General features: G+C 36.7%; 2 protein-coding genes across 5 annotated transcripts; both read left to right on the forward strand.

Moving 5' to 3' along the window:
* The first annotated feature begins 1,348 nt into the window (after positions 1-1,348).
* Positions 1,349-10,080, forward strand: LOC120423892 (lysophospholipid acyltransferase 5). Of its 4 annotated transcripts, none has more exons than XM_039587870.2 (6): positions 1,349-1,549; positions 2,308-2,481; positions 5,654-5,878; positions 5,945-6,439; positions 8,470-8,774; positions 8,838-10,080. In XM_039587870.2, exons 2-6 carry the CDS (start codon positions 2,400-2,402, stop codon positions 9,135-9,137), a joined length of 1,407 nt encoding a protein of 468 aa, XP_039443804.1. In that variant the 5' UTR covers positions 1,349-1,549; positions 2,308-2,399; the 3' UTR covers positions 9,138-10,080. The 4 variants fall into 4 exon arrangements, with proteins under 4 accessions (XP_039443804.1, XP_039443803.1, XP_039443802.1 ...); XM_039587869.2 differs by having other exon boundaries at positions 1,349-1,530; positions 2,297-2,481; XM_039587868.2 differs by having other exon boundaries at positions 1,349-1,530.
* Positions 10,081-12,735: 2,655 nt separating this feature from the next.
* Positions 12,736-17,062, forward strand: LOC120423911 (centrosomal protein of 131 kDa). Its single transcript, XM_039587892.1, has 7 exons — positions 12,736-12,932; positions 13,025-14,876; positions 14,932-15,199; positions 15,257-16,121; positions 16,176-16,387; positions 16,448-16,741; positions 16,804-17,062. Exons 1-7 carry the CDS (start codon positions 12,906-12,908, stop codon positions 16,934-16,936), a joined length of 3,651 nt encoding a protein of 1,216 aa, XP_039443826.1. The 5' UTR covers positions 12,736-12,905; the 3' UTR covers positions 16,937-17,062.
* The last annotated feature ends 975 nt before the right edge of the window (positions 17,063-18,037 follow it).

Raw genomic sequence — 18,037 nt, forward strand, 5'->3', positions numbered from 1 at the left:
GGTACGTCTCAATTTCATAAAAAAATCTAAATATTTTAAAGCTAGACGAAAAATGCTAAACATAATTTTGCATTTTGCGGGTTGATTTTTAGGGGGAGGGCGACATAAACCTACAAAAAAATAAAAGGTCGGGTTCAATGGTTCAAAAATGTTTTAGAAATGATTAGAATTCCCCCCGCGTAGACAATTGCCCATAAAAAAAAAGTTTTTTGTATAGAGCGTCGACAACCGCCTTTTTTAAATTGATATTTATTGTTTAAAAGATGTTTTTTAGTGCAATTAAAATCACTTTTTCACTTAAATCACAAACACCACCCATCAACTTGGGAAAATGCATTTCAAATTGTTTTCAGTTGATCAGACTTCTATTTCCATAATATTTTGAAGTTTTTTTGCGAAAAAAAAATTGTTTTGAGGCGACGTTAACTTTGAAAAATATTTGCAACAGCCTAATTTCAAAAAATATGTCAGGCTGAAAAAACACAAGGGATCACTTTCGAGGAAATAATAATTTGAGGGAAAATACTATTTTTATCAGTTCTGTTCGCGGTCAGTTAAAAAAGGCTTTCTATAAATAAAATTAATCGATTAACAAAATTCAAGCGTTCTCAAAATATTTTATGAAATAGTATATTTAGCACACACAATTTATTTTTGAATAAATATTTCAAAAAGAAATAAAAACTCTTGTGATAAACTTTCAGCTTTTTGAAAATCTTGGGATTAAGTTTAACCATGTTTTTGTGATGGAATATGCTGTTTTTTTCTAATTAACTTTCCCGAGATTTTTTTTCTGACAAAATGTAATATATTTTTGAGATTGATTCCACAAAATCGAGTGACGGCGCGTTTGGTATTTTAAGAGTAAAAAAAAAAGTTAGTAAAATTTTGCATAAACATAGCGCTCGTGCATAAACCATGTGGCATTTTTAGGGGGGAGGGGGGTTGGTTGGCTGGGGAAAAACCACGCTCTATACAAAAAGTTGATATTTTGTATGGAGAAAAAGCCACGCAGTAGGGGCGTTGAAAATTAAAAATTTGGAGGCCATCTGATTTATTGCCCCTATTGAAATTGATTCTACATTTTCTAACGTTTTATCAAAATTTTGACAAATTCCACAAAAGTTTTTTTAAATGTTTGAAACCGATTCATTAGAGATGCTCATAATCAAATTTCCACTTCTTGCCATAAAACCCACAGCATGCCAACCCTCTCACACACACTCTTTCAGAAAACCTTCCCTTTCTCCATCGCCCACCCCATGTCGTAGCAACCCCGTGTCACAAACACACAACACCATGCGGCGCTTACTACGACCGCCCGACCCTCTTGAATGTTATGCTGCTCTTGCTTTGACAGTCGTGCCGTGCAGTCCACCGATTACGCTTGAACCCAACGAACGGGGCTGTCTTCGATCCGTTCCGCGGACCGTGTTTTCTTCTAACAGTTCTTCCTTACAAATACTTCATACAAATCGCTTCCGGTCCAGGTGTATTTTTATTCAATTAAGGTGAAAAGAAAAAAAGAAGGTTCGTGGATTGCATAAAAGTGCGTGGATGAATGACGTTTTTGTAAAGGGGGAGGGGAGGTGTGCACACTTACACACAGTCACACATACAAACACACAGTTGTGTCAAATTTTGTGTGAGCATAACTTTTGATCGACGCGTAATCGTCGTGAAAAGTTCGGCTTGCAAGGAAAATGAAAGTAGTTCGCATCTAGTTGAGCGAAAATTTACAAATAAGTGGTCAATTTTGAGTCTGTGATCTTTAAGCTTTGAGTGGTTTAACCTTTCGATTGTCTGTGAATAAATCGATGTATTTTTGTTTTATCGAATTCACGTGCCTCGGCTTTAACCTATAGAGAAAGAAGGATGGAAAAAGTGTGATAAATTTAGGCTCAGAACTGCATTTGTGCAGAGGTTTTCCCGACGATAACAGCAAACAACTCTCTCTAACATTATATAAGTGCCGCGAATAAATGGTGTGATATTTTGTTTTTTCGCTGTTCGGACTCAGTAGGCCTACACTATGAATTTGCTGCACCAGAACCAGCATTGAAGAAAAAACAACAAACTCTTCTGCAATCGAAGCAAGCACCGCAGAATCAGAGCAAGTACAGAACAGAAGAGGACGTCGCAATAGGCTGTGAAGAGCAGAATTCCCCCTTCGTCGTCATCTCAGAGAAGAAAGAAGAGTTCTCGGCCTACTTGTATACACTGTGTGTTGTGAAGAGTGTGTTGTGTGCAATATTTCCCACCACAGTGCATCGTGTGTCACACATAAAGAGTACAGTTTTATTTTAGAGGTCGCCATCGCCTACTGGTGCAACCGCAGCGGAGTTCGAGGCCATCATCGCTGATCGGGTGTGCAGCAGCATCGCAGTAGACCGAGCAGGATGCTGAATCCGGTCGAAGCGCTGTCGAGCCTGTCGGGCGCTTCACAGCCTGCTATTCGACTCATCCTTTCGGTGCTGGCAGGTGAGTTACGGTTACGACAAAGGGATCAGCGCCTACTGTTTCGATTAAAGATGCAATCAACGTCAAGTAATGAGCTAAAGCTGGTTGACTGTGGCTTACCGCGCGCGCGGCTGTGACGACGACGACGACTGCTTCGATTACGTCGTGGAGTCACGTTGTGCAACGAAGGCACGGAAGAAGAGGCGAAACAGACGGAGGCAGAAAACTTATTAGCCAGGCCTGCTGCTTTGGGCTGCTAATTTATGTGTTGTGTATTCACGGCAAGCGGGAACTGCTTGAACTCAAGACTGGGGGTTTACTTATTGGGGCGATTTGTAGTGACACCTTTGGACTAAGAGTGACACGGGGAAAAATTTACAAAGTCAGCAAAAATAATCTGTTAACCCTCTATAACCTCTACCTTTTTACAAGGGTTTCGGTTTAAAATTCTTCGTTTATTCATACATTTTTGAACAACTTTTTAATCTACAGCACCGAAAAGAAACTTCATTTTTTAGGACTTGTTTTAATGACTTTGACAATATTTTCGAATATAAAATTTGTTGGTGGTCAACTTTGGCCTTGATTTAACGAAACTCTAGATTTTAAAAGTCACTTTGTTATCATAATTGTGAAATAGGTTTAATACTGTAAGAAAAAACAACAAAAACCTAATCTTATCTAATCTAACACAAAAGCAGTCAGTTCAGTGAAAGCATGCTGGAAAGTCTCAGGGTTAAATAAGCATTTTCTTGTCAACGCAGTTCTGACTCGATTATCCGGTTATCCGGATTATCGAATCATGAAAATAAAAATCGAAATTATTTATTTTCTTACTTTTTACATAAAATTAGAATTTTAATGGTTGATTGAATTTTGTAAATATTTCATCACCACCATTTTGGACGCCATCTTTGATTAAAAAATTCTAAATAAATTTAGCGTAGTTCAAATCGAAAATAAGACAACAAACACATTTTTTTTCGTGATTCGATTATCCGAAGTGATTTTTTTTCCGAAGACCGTATAATCGAGGCTGGACTGCATTAGTAGATGCGGTACATACGAGAACACCCAAAAATGCATTACAAAAATGAAAAAAAAAAAATTGTACACCGCAGAGAGGATTCTGTAAATAGATAACATTTCACAGAATCTACAGGGAGGAAGGATGCATTAAAAGTTTTTATCTCTCTTTGGTCATGTTTGAAGCTGAGGGCAAAACAAAATTACAAATTTCAAGACCAACCTTCAAAATTTTTATTCAAAAACCCGAGCAGACGGAAATGGAGGTGGTAATAACATTTTTTTGATTTTTGAAAATACTAGGTTACAAGTTTTGTTATTCGCCGTTATGATTTTTTTGTTATTGTATTGTTATTGTAATAACAGACTAATAACATTTTGAGTTATTCTTCGAACAAATCTTTGTTATTCTTTTTTGTTATTTTAACAACTAATCCGATCATCCCAATAACAGTTGGAGGTATTCTTCCATAACAAAAATTGTTATTCGAAAGTTGTTTGCCAACATCAGACCAATAACAAATTTTGTTATGATAACATAAACTGTTATTAAACTCTTATGCAAAAATGGATTTTGCAAGAATATACCATAACACTTTTTGATATTTGAACAGTATTTGTTAATTAAATGGCATGAATTTTATTATTACCGTTTGCCCGGGAAGTATCACAAAACACTTAATACATTATTACAGCTATGCTACTACCGAAGATTGGCAAAATATCAATGAATTTATGGGATTAATTTTGCAAAAAGTCTAAAAGTGACTAATTTGATTGAAAATGTGGAAACAAACGTAATACAATGTATTAAAAATAATTTACGATCAATTGTACAAGTTTTATCAATAATAAATTCAGTTTTCTGCAACATTCTATCATTTTTTTTTTTTTTGTTGGAGAATTATGAAAGGGGTGGGACAAAAACTTAAAACAAAATTTTCAATGTAACATCATTAATGCTTCAGAATTGGTGATAAATATCATGTTTCATCAACAATATGTTCAGTAGCGAACGAATCAAAATATTGAAGATCCCCTTCAAAATATCTCTAAAAAATCAGGGGAAAAAAAATACTAAAATTTTCAATTTCATTTAAAAAACCTATTTTATCGGTTTAAAACTATTCAGCCCACATTGCATAATACTAATTTATGTATTTTAAATCAAACAAGAATTTTAAATCTTTTCACAAATAAACCATTCTTCAGAATTAACCATTTCCCACAAAAGTGTATTGTTATTTTTTTACCAAAAGAAGGGTTAATTTTTATGAAACTCAATCTCCAATTTTAAAATATTTAAAATTTAGAAGATTAAAAACTGGGTAATTTTTTAAGAGACCATGAATTTTATTGGGAATTATCATTATTTTTTATAAGATTTGAAGATATCGAACAGAAAGGAAATTTTCAAAGAGAATAATCTATGAATACCGTCAACTGGGGTGAATTGGGACACATGGGACAGCAGTTTAAACCATGTAAGAGCACAATATTTAGATTTTTCTGGTTGGTTTCGGTTAGAACAGACTCAGACCTTCAGTGTTCTAAACACTGCTGTCCCTATTCAGACTGTAGTCCCGATTCACCCCAGATGACGGTAAGGGTTTATTCTTTTTTGAATTTTACAAAAAAAAAGTGTTTTTCGCAAAATGTATGGAAATTTGAGCGCATACTTTTGCCTCAAATATTATAAGAGAAGGAGATTTAATAAGTATTAGCAATTCGCTAATATTACAAAGATTGCTGAATTAAATTTTAAATCGAATTCGGTCGTTTTCATATTACCGTTCCTTAAATCTAAAAACCTTTGGAATTCTTGTTTTAAAGTTTTTCTTGTTAGTTTTTTTTTGTTTTTCTAAAAATCTTCAAATGTGAGTATGATTGACTTTCATTTTATTAAATTGATTAAATAATAAAAATGAATGGATTAAATGTAATCATTGCACAAAACCAAAACAACGACTCTCATATTTAAAATCCAAAATCGCCTTCGCACAATTCCAATCGAAGGCCTTCAAACCGCGATGACAGGCCAGGCCTGAGTGCTATTGATTTTGTATTCCAGTATTTTTAGCCACGGTCTACCGGTGCAGCAATACAATATACAATTTCCTACCAAACGCCCACAAACTGAAAAAAATGTTTCTCTTTTCTCCCTCAGCCTACCCACTGGGCGCCTTCTACCGGACGCTCAAAACGTCGGCCCTGGTCAAGAACCTGCTAATTGCCGCCACCGGAATCGCCATCGTCGTGTTCAACTATGGCACCGACCTGTACCACAGCGCCCTGGCCGTGGCCGTAACGTATCTGCTCAACGCGGTCTTCGCCTCCAGCAGCCTGCTCGTCCCGTTGAGCTTCAGCTACCACATGGGTTATCTGCTCGTTGGTGAGTTTCGTCGTGACGTTCTTCTTATCTGCGTCAAACTGACCTACATTTCTTGCTTCTCCGTAGGCTATTTCTTCACCACTTCGGAGACGTACGACATCAAGTGGACCATGCCCCACTGCGTGCTGGTTCTGCGCCTGATCGGGCTCGCCTTTGACCTCTCCGACAGTCACCAGAAGGAGAAGGCGGGCAAAAAGGACGCCACCTGCATCACCGTTCCGACCCTGCTCGAGCTGATCGCCTTCACGTATTTCCCGGCGTCGGTCCTCGTGGGTCCGCAGTTCTCCTTCCTGCGCTACCAGCGGTTCGTCAGTGGCCAGTACGAAGAACACACCCGCGGGGCACCGGCCTATTCCGCTAAAAAGTTCCTCCAGGGCGCCTTCTACCTGGTGGTCAACCAGGTCGGTTCCCAGTTCGTGTCCGATTCGTACCTTCTGTCCGAGGATTTCGAGCAGGAATCGTTCTTCATGAAGCACGTCTACATGGGCTTTTGGGGCCGGTGCACACTCTACAAGTACATCTCGATTTGGCTGCTGGCCGAAGGAGCTGCGGTGCTGTTTGGTAAGTCACACTTGAGTGAATCGCGAGCGGTCATTGAGGGTGATTTTGGGGAGGTATTTACTACGACGGTTTTACTACGACGCGATAGCAGCGTAATTGAATTGAAGCGATTTTGTTTCGAGTGCGCCATTCGCCGGCTGATAAGTGGCGTTTGTTTTAAGACGGTTTACACGTGATGAAGCGTTTATTGCGATTTGTTAGAAATTGGACTAACGAATGAATTGAAAGCGACTTACAGACTCAATTTATAATATCAATTTATTGTGATCAAAGACGTAATTTTGCATTATTTCAAAATTTAAAAATTTAAAATTTTTAAATGTATTTTTTTTTAAATCGACAAAATTAAAAAAATAAACTTGTCAACATTGTCAAAATTGTCAAAACTGTCAACATTTTCAAATTTGTCAAAATTGTCAAAATTGTCAAAATTGTCAAAATTGACAAAATTGTCAAAATTGTCAAAATTGTCAAAATTGTCAAAATTGTCAAAATTGTCAAAATTGTCAAAATTGTCAAAATTGTCAAAATTGTCAAAATTGTCAAAATTGTCAAAATTGTCAAAACTGTCAAAATTGTCAAAATTGTCAAAATTGTCAAAATTGTCAAAATTGTCAAAATTGTCAAAATTGTCAAAAATGACAAAATTGTCAAAATTGTCAAAATTGTCAAAATTGTCAAAATTGTCAAAATTGTCAAAATTGTCAAAATTGTCAAAATTGTCAAAATTGTCAAAATTGTCAAAATTGTCAAAATTGTCAAAATTGTCAAAATTGTCAAAATTGTCAAAATTGTCAAAATTGTCAAAATTGTCAAAATTGTCAAAATTGTCAAAATTGTCAAAATTGTCAAAATTGTCAAAATTGTCAAAATTGTCAAAATTGTCAAAATTGCTAAAATTATTAAAATTGTCAAAATTGTCAAAATTGTCAAAATTGTCAAAATTGTCAAAATTGTCAAAATTGTCAAAATTGTCAAAATTGTCAAAATTGTCAAAATTGTCAAAATTGTCAAAATTGTCAAAATTGTCAAAATTGTCAAAATTGTCAAAATTGTCAAAATTGTCAAAATTGTCAAAATTGTCAAAATTGTCAAAATTGTCAAAATTGTCAAAATTGTCAAAATTGTCAATATTGTCAAAATTGTCAAAATTGTCAAAATTGTCAAAATTGTCAAAATTGTCAAAATTGTCAAAATTGTCAAAATTGTCAAAATTGTCAAAATTGTCAAAATTGTCAAAATTGTCAAAATTGTCAAAATTGTCAAAATTGTCAAAATTGTCAAAATTGTCAAAATTGTCAAAATTGTCAAAATTGTCAAAATTGTCAAAATTGTCAAAATTGTCAAAATTGTCAAAATTGTCAAAATTGTCAAAATTGTCAAAATTGTCAAAATTGTCAAAATTGTCAAAATTGTCAAAATTGTCAAAATTGTCAAAATTGTCAAAATTGTCAAAATTGTCAAAATTGTCAAAATTGTCAAAATTGTCAAAATTGTCAAAATTGTCAAAATTGTCCAAATTGTCCAAATTGTCCAAATTGTCCAAATTGTCAAAATTGTCAAAATTGTCCAAATTGTCCAAATTGTCAAAATTGTCAAAATTGTCAAAATTGTCAAAATTGTCAAAATTGTCAAAATTGTCACAATTGTCAAAATTGTCAAAATTGTCAAAATTGTCAAAATTGTCAAAATTGTCAAAATTGTCAAAATTGTCAAAATTGTCAAAATTGTCAAAATTGTCAAAATTGTCAAAATTGTCAAAATTGTCAAAATTGTCAAAATTGTCAAAATTGTCAAAATTGTCCAAATTGTCAAAATTGTCACAATTGTCAAAATTGTCAAAATTGTCAAAATTGTCAAAATTGTCAAAATTGTCAAAATTGTCAAAATTGTCAAAATTGTCAAAATTGTCAAAATTGTCAAAATTGTCAAAATTGTCAAAATTGTCAAAATTGTCAAAATTGACAAAATTTACAAAATTTACAAGATGTACTAAAATCTCAAAATTCTTTTTATCTACCCTTTCCCAGGTCTCACCTACATTGACGCCAAGCCCGGTGACCGCGAGTACGACCCGGACGAGCTGTCCGGCTGCTCCAACATAAAGGTGGGCGTGTTCGAAAACACCAGCAAGTTTGGCCACTACGTCGAGTCGTTCAACGTGCAGACGAACCACTGGGTCGCCGTGTACGTGTACAAGCGGCTCAAGTTCCTGAACAACCGCATGCTGAGCCACTTTGGGGCGCTGCTCTTCCTGGCCGTTTGGCACGGGTTCCACAGCGGCTACTACATGACGTTCTTCATGGAGTTTATGGTGATCCGGATGGAGAAGGAGGTGAGTTGGGGAGGTTTGTCGTTTTTCGGTTTTTTAGTAACAAAGTGTTCCTTCCGATTTCAGGTCGAGCCCATCTTCGCCAAGAGCGAACGCTTCCAGGCCCTGATGGCGCAACCGCTGGTCAAGGTGGCCGTCTTTGTGCTGCTCAAGTTCTACACGATCGCGTTCGCCGGCTGGTGTCTGGTTCCGTTCGTGTTCCTCAGCTACTCCAAGTGGTGGCACATCTACAAGGTGGTCTACTTCTCCGGCTTCTTCCTGTTTCTGCTCGGAAATGTGCTGCTTAAGCCGGTGCTGCTGGCGATCTTCCCCATTCCCAAAGGGACCGATCCGGCGGCGAGCAAACCCGTCAAAAAGACGGAATAATAAGTTTATGATTTTGATTAATTTTCTCATCTGATCCAAACAAAACAAGAATAGTAAATTTCAAGGATTGAATCCATCCAAAAAACGATAAGATGAAAATGAGCAAACCTTCCTCTTTTTTCCTTTGCAAGTGTGTTGAACGTTTTGAACACAAACTCAAACAATTTGCTCGAAAAAAAAAAAACAAATAAAAATAAATACATTGACTGCACTGAAACAATGATTTAGAGCTGTATTTTAGAAGAAAGCTGAACCGAATACGAGTTAGTTTCGATAAGTTTGATTATCGCGCTCCGCTACCTCTTGCCCAATTTTCTAAACAACTAAAACTTATTTTTCTGCTTCAAATTAGTTCGTTTAGTCAACTCAAACCTCTTTAGATACAAATCTTTCCTCGAGATAAAAAAAAAAAAACAAATAAATATTTATAAAGTTCAACTACAAACAAGTACAGATTGCAAATTAATTAAAACAAATAACTTAATATTACAAACAAAAACAATAGTTCAGCAAATCTCACTCACACAACAAACAATTACCAATTTGTCCTACGCAGTTCGTTCTCCAATTCATGCTAGAAGAGTAGCAAAGTAGGCCACGACCTAAGGCGCCCGAGTGTATTGTTACTAGAGTTGAGCACGGTTGAGCTAAGTATTTATATATTTTTAAGCGAGCGGATTGAAATTAAATATTTGACAAGTTTAACGAATAAAAGAAACTACGTTTTCCTGAGAAAGGTGAGAGATTTTGGTTTTGTCTGGGTGAAACAAAAAAAAACAATAGAACAATACTTCTATTGTGGTGGTGCAGCACTGGAGTGGAAGCAAAGAAATAATAAAAGGTTTAAGAAAAAAACTGTAGGGTTAGCAGGAGACACTCTCGATTAATTTTAAACGATACTTCAAATAAAGAAAGTGCTAGTCAGTTTATGAGTTATGAAAAACTCTGTGTTTTGATTTGATATCCGAAAGTGTTTGCAGTTTGTTCTAGAAATTATTCATGATTTTTTTTTTCTAAATTCCAGCTTTACTACATTTTTTTGAAATTTTCGTTTTTCTGTATTCAAGTATTTAAGTATTTAAGTATTTAAGTATTTAAGTATTTAAGTATTTAAGTATTTAAGTATTTAAGTATTTAAGTATTTAAGTATTTAAGTATTTAAGTATTTAAGTATTTAAGTATTTAAGTATTTAAGTATTTAAGTATTTAAGTATTTAAGTATTTAAGTATTTAAGTATTTAAGTATTTAAGTATTTAAGTATTTAAGTATTTAAGTATTTAAGTATTTAAGTATTTAAGTATTTAAGTATTTAAGTATTTAAGTATTTAAGTATTTAAGTATTTAAGTATTTAAGTATTTAAGTATTTAAGTATTTAAGTATTTAAGTATTTAAGTATTTAAGTATTTAAGTATTTAAGTATTTAAGTATTTAAGTATTTAAGTATTTAAGTATTTAAGTATTTAAGTATTTAAGTATTTAAGTATTTAAGTATTTAAGTATTTAAGTATTTAAGTATTTAAGTATTTAAGTATTTAAGTATTTGATTATTTTATTATTTTAGTATTTTATTATTTTAGTATTTTATTATTTTATTATTTTAATATTTTAGTATTTTAGTATTTTAGTATTTTAGTATTGTAGTATTTTAGTATTTTAGTATTTTAGTATTTTAGTATTTTAGTATTTTAGTATTTTAGTATTTTAGTATTTTAGTATTTTAATATTTTAGTTTTTTAGTATTTTAGTATTTTAGTATTTTAGTATTTTAGTATTTTAGTATTTTAGTATTTTAGTATTTTAGTATTTTAGTATTTTAGTATTTTAGTATTTTAGTATTTTAGTATTTTAGTATTTTAGTATTTTAGTATTTTAGTATTTTAGTATTTTAGTATTTTAGTATTTTAGTATTTTAGTATTTTAGTATTTTAGTATTTTAGTATTTTAGTATTTTAGTATTTTAGTATTTTAGTATTTTAGTATTTTAGTATTTTAGTATTTTAGTATTTTAGTATTTTAGTATTTTAGTATTTTAGTATTTTAGTATTTTAGTATTTTAGTATTTTAGTATTTTAGTATTTTAGTATTTTAGTATTTTAGTATTTTAGTATTTTAGTATTTTAGTAGTATTTTAGTATTTTAGTATTTTAGTATTTTAGTATTTTTGTATTTTAGTATGTTAGTATTTTAGTATTTTAGTATTTTCTTATTTTAGTATTTGTATTTTAGTATTTTAGTATTTTAGTATTCTAGTTTTTTAGTTTTCTAGTTTTTTAGTATTTTAGTATTTTAGTATTTTCATTTCATTTCATTTCATTTATTGGATTATTTTGGCAAAAACATAAGTGCAGTAATTATCCTAAGCTGAGATATGGGGTACCTTTCAACAGCTGACTAATTCAATCGGTGTTAGAGTTTACTGGTACACGGGAGAAAAATTGAGCAGGGGAAGGAAAAAAGTTACAAAATAACCTTCGAAATTGCTAATAGATAGGGGATAGTTAGAGGAAAGGAGATTTTAGTATTTTATTATTTTAGTATTTTAGTATTTTAGTATTTTAGTATTTTAGTATTTTAGTATTTTAGTATTTTAGTATTTTAGTATTTTAGTTTTTTAGTATTTTAGTACTTTTGTCTATTTTAATGCTTTAGTCAATTTTGTTAATTTTGTCAAGTTTGACAATTTTTGTCAATTTTTGTATTTTTGAAAACATATTGCAAACAAGCACCGCACTTTTTAAATTTTGATGTTCTTTGAAAAATAATGTTTTGCACCCTGATTTATAGGGCCATTTTTGAAGAGGGAAGAACATATCTAGAGTTTTTATTGAAAAGGTCAAGAGACCGAACAAAACCATTGAATTACAAATATTTTGGAGCTGTTATTTCCATACCCTAAACATTCATAATTCATAATTTTCAGTTTTTTTTATAAAAAAAATATACTGTTTTCTTCTACAAACGAATCAAACACATATTTTCAAAAGACATGCATTTTTGAGTGACGTTCCCTCTTATATTAGGGTCCTAGTTTAGAATGCCCTTTTTGATTAAATTTATCATGGTATTTCTGATCATTTTATTTGATTTTCATGCAAATATTAAAACAAAATAATAGAAAAAATAATGTTTCCGTAAATCAACTACTATCTCAAGGAAGAATAAAATTCTTCATTTTTAAATCTGATACAATTCAAATTTGATTTCAAATCTTTATTCTTGCACACATAATTAAAACAGTGATCATTACCTGATTCAAAAACTCAAGTTTTTAAACATATTTATTTTAAAATAGAATAAGGTATGTATTATCAATATGTGTCCCACTATGATGTCATATCAACGACCTATAACTAGGTAACAGCCGTTTACGTAATATTCGTTGCATTCAATATTATAAACAAACTGCCAAAATTGCATTTCCCCCAAAAAATGTGACAACAAAACAAAATCATAAACATTTCCACCTGTTTCAACCTCCAATTAATTCCATTACAAACCATGGCCTGCTCGCGGACCACGTGCTTCACGCGACCGACCCCTTCCGAACTTGTGTTTAACCATGCGCCATCGTCATGGCACCCTTCGATACCACGGAAACGCCTCGGCGTTTGGCTTGCTAAAACAGAAAAAAGTTTCGGTGACCCGATGGCGCGCTGTTTACATCGGCGAAGCCCGCGCTCTTTGCGTTAATTTGCGATTTTTCAGTGAAAATTGCCCGCAAAATGGCTTAAATCATGCGGAGGTGTGAGATTGCGAGTTGACCACTATGGAACTGAGTCTGTACGGATCGCAGGTTGGTGGTTTAGTTGATAAAATTCGATTTTTAAAACTTGGTTCGGAGATTGTTGATTGGGAAAACCCTCTTCGGTTTGTTTGTCCACACAGATTAACCTGGCAACGCGCGAACGAACGACCCCCACCAGCAGCTACCAGCACCTGGCCGGCGTAGGAGTAGGAGGACCGCAGCACCGACCGGGGTCAGCCTTCAACAGCAGTCGTCCGCTTTCCGCGCAGATACGGCGACCTTTGTCCGCGGACAGTCAAATTCAGCGCAAATCCTCGCTCGGTGCCGGAAGTGGCAGCTCGACGTCCGGGTATCTGTCCAAGCGGAGCACTTCTTCGTCCAGTTTGCTCAAGTCGCTGCTCGCGGAACCGATTTCACGCTACTGGGGCTCGAAGACCCTGACGGCAGCGCCCCGGACCAATGTGGCTTCCACCAAGTCGAAGCAGATGTCCAAGGTGAAGAGCAAGAAACGTAGTACGGTGGCAAAGAAGAAAGTGGTGGATTGTAGTTCAGAGGAAGACAGCAGCATGGACGAGGATACGCAAGAGTCGAACAACGAAACGGAACTGGAGAACATCTGGTCCGGTGGGGATGGTATGAAGAACGTAGTGGGGAAGGTGGACAAGAAGCCACCGTTGCCAAGAGGTGTCATGAGGAAGATAGTTCCGAGGAAGACCAGTACGGTAAGTGCGACTGAGGTTGGGAAGATAGACAAGAAGCTCGATCTGCCTGGAAGAGTGTCGTTCAGCTCGAACGATCCGTACGAGATAGACTACAGTGACTACGAAGACAACGAGTTTACGATGGCTAAGCAAGAACTGCTCAGAGGGGATGGTGTGTACGACGCGCGAAAGTTCCAGGAACCATTGCCAGCAGAACCACCGAAACCTCGGTTCAACCTGGTAAAGTTCGAGGAAGAACTGACAAGCTCCGGATACGAAACCAAAGAGGACAAATCGGAAAAGTTTGTCAAGTTTGATGCGACGCCGGACTTGTTCTGCGACGAAACGGACTCCAACAAGATCATCGAAGAGTACAAAAAAGAGATTGAGGACATCAATCGACGCAGAGATATGGAGCTAAAGTTGGTACAGTCCGAAAATGGTAAGAAATACGACCCAAAAACGTACACCACGGTCGAAGTAACGGAAACGTACGTTGAAGAGACCTACCACATAGCAGCAGCGAGTTGCACAAGCGCTACCGACGACACTGACAACGAGGTTGAGAAACCACGAGCAAGTAGCTCGAAGAAGGATGTCATCAACGAATATTACGCATGTATCAACGAAATTGTCAACTCACAAGGAGACAAAAAGACGAAGCGAGATTCGATGGAAGACGTATTGATGCTCAACTTGAATAACGAATCAAAGCCAACACCAGCGGAGAAGAACTTCCAGATGGCTAAGCCAGCCGTCAAGGCGAGTGGCTCGCTTGACAAGAACAAGCTGGACAGCAACGCAAGTCAAGTTATCAAAAACTACTTCAAAGTGAAGGATCAAAACTTTAACGAACTTAAATCGAACAAGTCAAGCCAAAAGAACAACATCCTAATGTCAAAAAAGAACGGTAAAGCGCTGGAGAAGCCCAAATCGGCGGATGCGCACAAGTCAATTCTAAGAAACTCCAAGAAGAACAATGCATCAAGCAGCAAGTTTGCGGGACAGCTGTGCCGCGAAGAGAGCAACATCTCCGAATTCCAGATGGAGAAGGTGGTCAGCTGGATGTCCTGCAACGAGGACACCTTCCCGAAGCCGTACGAAAGCGATCCGACGATGCTCGGGGGGATGGACAAGAGCCGCCGACTGCCGACTCCTACGGACATGAACAAAACGGACGACGAGTCCAACTACGGAACGTTCGAGGCGGTTCGGAGGGAAACCGCTGGAAGCGAACAGACCAACTACGATGACGAATCGCTGGCGAGCGAGGTCGTTAAGCCGAAGTCGGGTGAGTATCAAGCGAACGCCAAACTGATTGAGATTACGTTAAATTCCACTTGCAGCACACTTCCAAAGCCTGAAGAACGAGGTCGAGTACCGGCTGAGCAACATTTTGGACGCGCGCGATTCGCCGGACAGCTCGGGCCAGTTTCAGCACGATGAGCAGCAGCAGGGCGACAAGGACAAGGTGAAGGATCTTTTCTCCTATCTCGACCAGGTCGAGATGAAGAGCGAGAAGACGTTCAAGCTGTCGACGGCCGTTCCCTCCGAGTCGGACCGATCGGAGATGGAGTTTGCCGCCGAGCCGGACTACATCGAGACGGTGCCCAAGTGAGAGTGGGGTGAGTTAGTCGAGAAGAAGTTGTTAATTTGTGGGTCTCGTTTCAGGATGAACGACCTGTTGGAGCTTCCGATGCACCAGCTAGCGAGACGAGTCATCAAGCTGTCACTGCGAGCCAACGAGCTGAACAACGCGATGCACCTGTCCAAGGATCATCTGTCGAACCTGAAAGCCGACAAGATGAAAGCACTGCGAGCGGAAAAGGCTGCGTTCGCGAACAAGATGAAAGAGCAGAAGAAGCACTACGAAGATATCATCGGGCGACATCAGGAGTTTATCGACCAGCTGATCAAGGACAAGTCCGGTCTGTGCGACAAGGTAACGCAGCTGACGCGACGGATAGAGTCGCAGAACCAGAGCTGGGAGCATCGACTGAAGACGGAGCTGGAGAAGTCAAAAGATACCGCGCTGGCAGCGGAGAAGATTCGACGGGAAAAGTGGGTTCGAGAAAATACCAAGAAGATTAAGGAACTAACGGTTAAGGGACTGGAGCTGGAGATCAACAAGATGACTGCAACGCATCAGAAGGAACTTGCAGAGCTGAAGCGGCAGCACAAGGATGAGATGGTGGGAGCCGTGGCGGAGCTGAAGCTGCAGTACGAGCAGAAGGAAGCGGACATCAGGCAAAGCTTGCTGAAGGAGAGGGAAGCGTTCATCGAGAAGGAACGGCAAGCACTGCTGGAGCGCTTTGACAAGCAAGTCGGTGAGGAGAGGACGATTTTCGAGCAGCAAAGACACCACCTGCTGAATGAGTTTGAGATCGAGAAGGAACGCAACTTGAAAGAGCTGAAGAACCGGAATCAGTACTTTGAGACGCAGTTACAGGAACTGAAGGGGGATAGCACGAAGAATCTGGAGTTTGCACGGAAGGAGTACGTGCAGATGCTGAAAGATCGAGAGAATAAGCACAAGGTAAGTTTGAGAGGGAAGAATATGAGAAAAGTTTATGAAACGATACAATTTTAGGAGGAGCTAGCAAAGCTGCAGAATCAAATGGAGTCCGACTTTTCCATCTGGAAGAAGAAGCACGAAGAGATGGCCAAGCTGGCGATGGATGAACGCGAAAACACGGTGCGACAACAGCTTCGTCAAGAACGAGATCAGCAGATCGATCGAATCGTGGCGAAGGTCGACGCAGAAACTCAAAAGTACCAGCTGGACTTTGATGCTAAAATGGGGTTTGTTGCTGAAAATCGTCAAATTGAGGTTATGTCACTAAAGAAACCCTTCCGTTTCAGTCGTCTCAAAGAGAAACATCAGGTGGAGATGCGCGAGATGGAAGCGACGGAAGCGCTGCTCAAGCAGAAGCACCAGGACGCCCGCGTGAAGCTGGCGGAGACGGAAGCGACGGTGCAGAACATGAAATCGACGGCCAAGCAGCTGGAACTGCAGCTCAGTCACTCGAAGAAGATGTGCGAGGATTTGCTGCGCGAGAAGGAAATCATGAAGGAGGAAGCCCGCAAGGAGGTACAGAAGGATCTGGCGAGCATGCAGAAGGATCGGGAGAGGGAAATCGAGCGGATTTACTGCAGGTAGGGTGGGCTGACAGCTGTCATTTTGGATACCTTCAAAAATAAGTATTTTGTCTCAACAGGGTTCAACAAGCAATCGACAAAAAAGATGCAACCATTGGGAATCTGCAGAAGGAGTTGGCGGCCCTCAAGGAGCGATGCCTTAAGCAGGATGCGATCATTCGACAGCAAAGAATTGACTATTGTATAAAATAGAGGAAAAGTAGCAAAAACAGTGTGACGATTGACGTAGCGACAATTGATTTATCCGAGCCGAAATTTATACATTTTTTGAACATTTTTTATACAAAAAGGTAGTTGGAATAAACGATTTACAACCGATTCTTTACCACAGTTGAACATTCTCTACGTTTTCACAAATTACTACTAATAAAAAAGGTTACCAAAAATATCGGAAAATCGGAATCGGAAAAATGAAAAAAAAAATAAAATCCAATTTGCAATCGATAAGAACTTTTGAAAAATATAAGTTATGACCATTTTCGGGGTTGAAGAAAGAAAAAATAACAATTTTTAAATCTGGAGCAATATTTGAAATGGTCGACTTGACAATGTGATAGGCTAATTCATAACTTTAAGGTAACTTTGTGACAAAACTCGAAGCGTAAACAATAGCAGGCCTCCCGTGTTGTCAAAACAGTTTCAGCTGTCAAAATGTTGATGCGCTCTTTTCAAATGATGCTCGAAAAATTAACTTTTTTAACAAACAAAATTATTTTAATTAAACGATCTATAATTTTTTTAACAAAAAAAATATTTCCCATAAAAATCCTATTACTAAGGGAACAAACTCCACAATTGAATATTCAATATTACGTCCTTTTGAAATGTTGGTCTTGACTCCAAAATTTTCAAAGTATGTTTTTTTCGGAAAGATCAGAAAATTTTACAAAATTTTATCAACATTGAAAATTACACCTCACGAATATCAAAATACCCATTTTCTTTATAAATTCTTATACAGAAGTCAAATTTGTTGAGAATGGAAGAAATCTTTGAAAATATTGATCCGATTCTCAACTTTTTCTAGATTTTTGCGAAACATTATTCTAAGAGATAATTAGAGTCCCTGATCACAAATCCAGGGTTTTTTAATATAACTAGTAAGAACCATTTCAATCTTCAAACATGCTTTTCTGATATTTCCTATTTTCTATGAAAATGTAGAACAAGCGAAAATTCCTACGTGAAGGTTCTAAGTTCTTTTTTATAAGTTTTCGTGGAGTTTCATCAAAGATGATGCGACTAAAATTTATTTTCAAAGAAAATATATCAATTTATATTCAAAAACGTCTG

This window comes from Culex pipiens, chromosome 2 (assembly GCF_016801865.2).
Source record: "Culex pipiens pallens isolate TS chromosome 2, TS_CPP_V2, whole genome shotgun sequence".
NCBI classification, from domain to species: domain Eukaryota; kingdom Metazoa; phylum Arthropoda; class Insecta; order Diptera; family Culicidae; genus Culex; species Culex pipiens.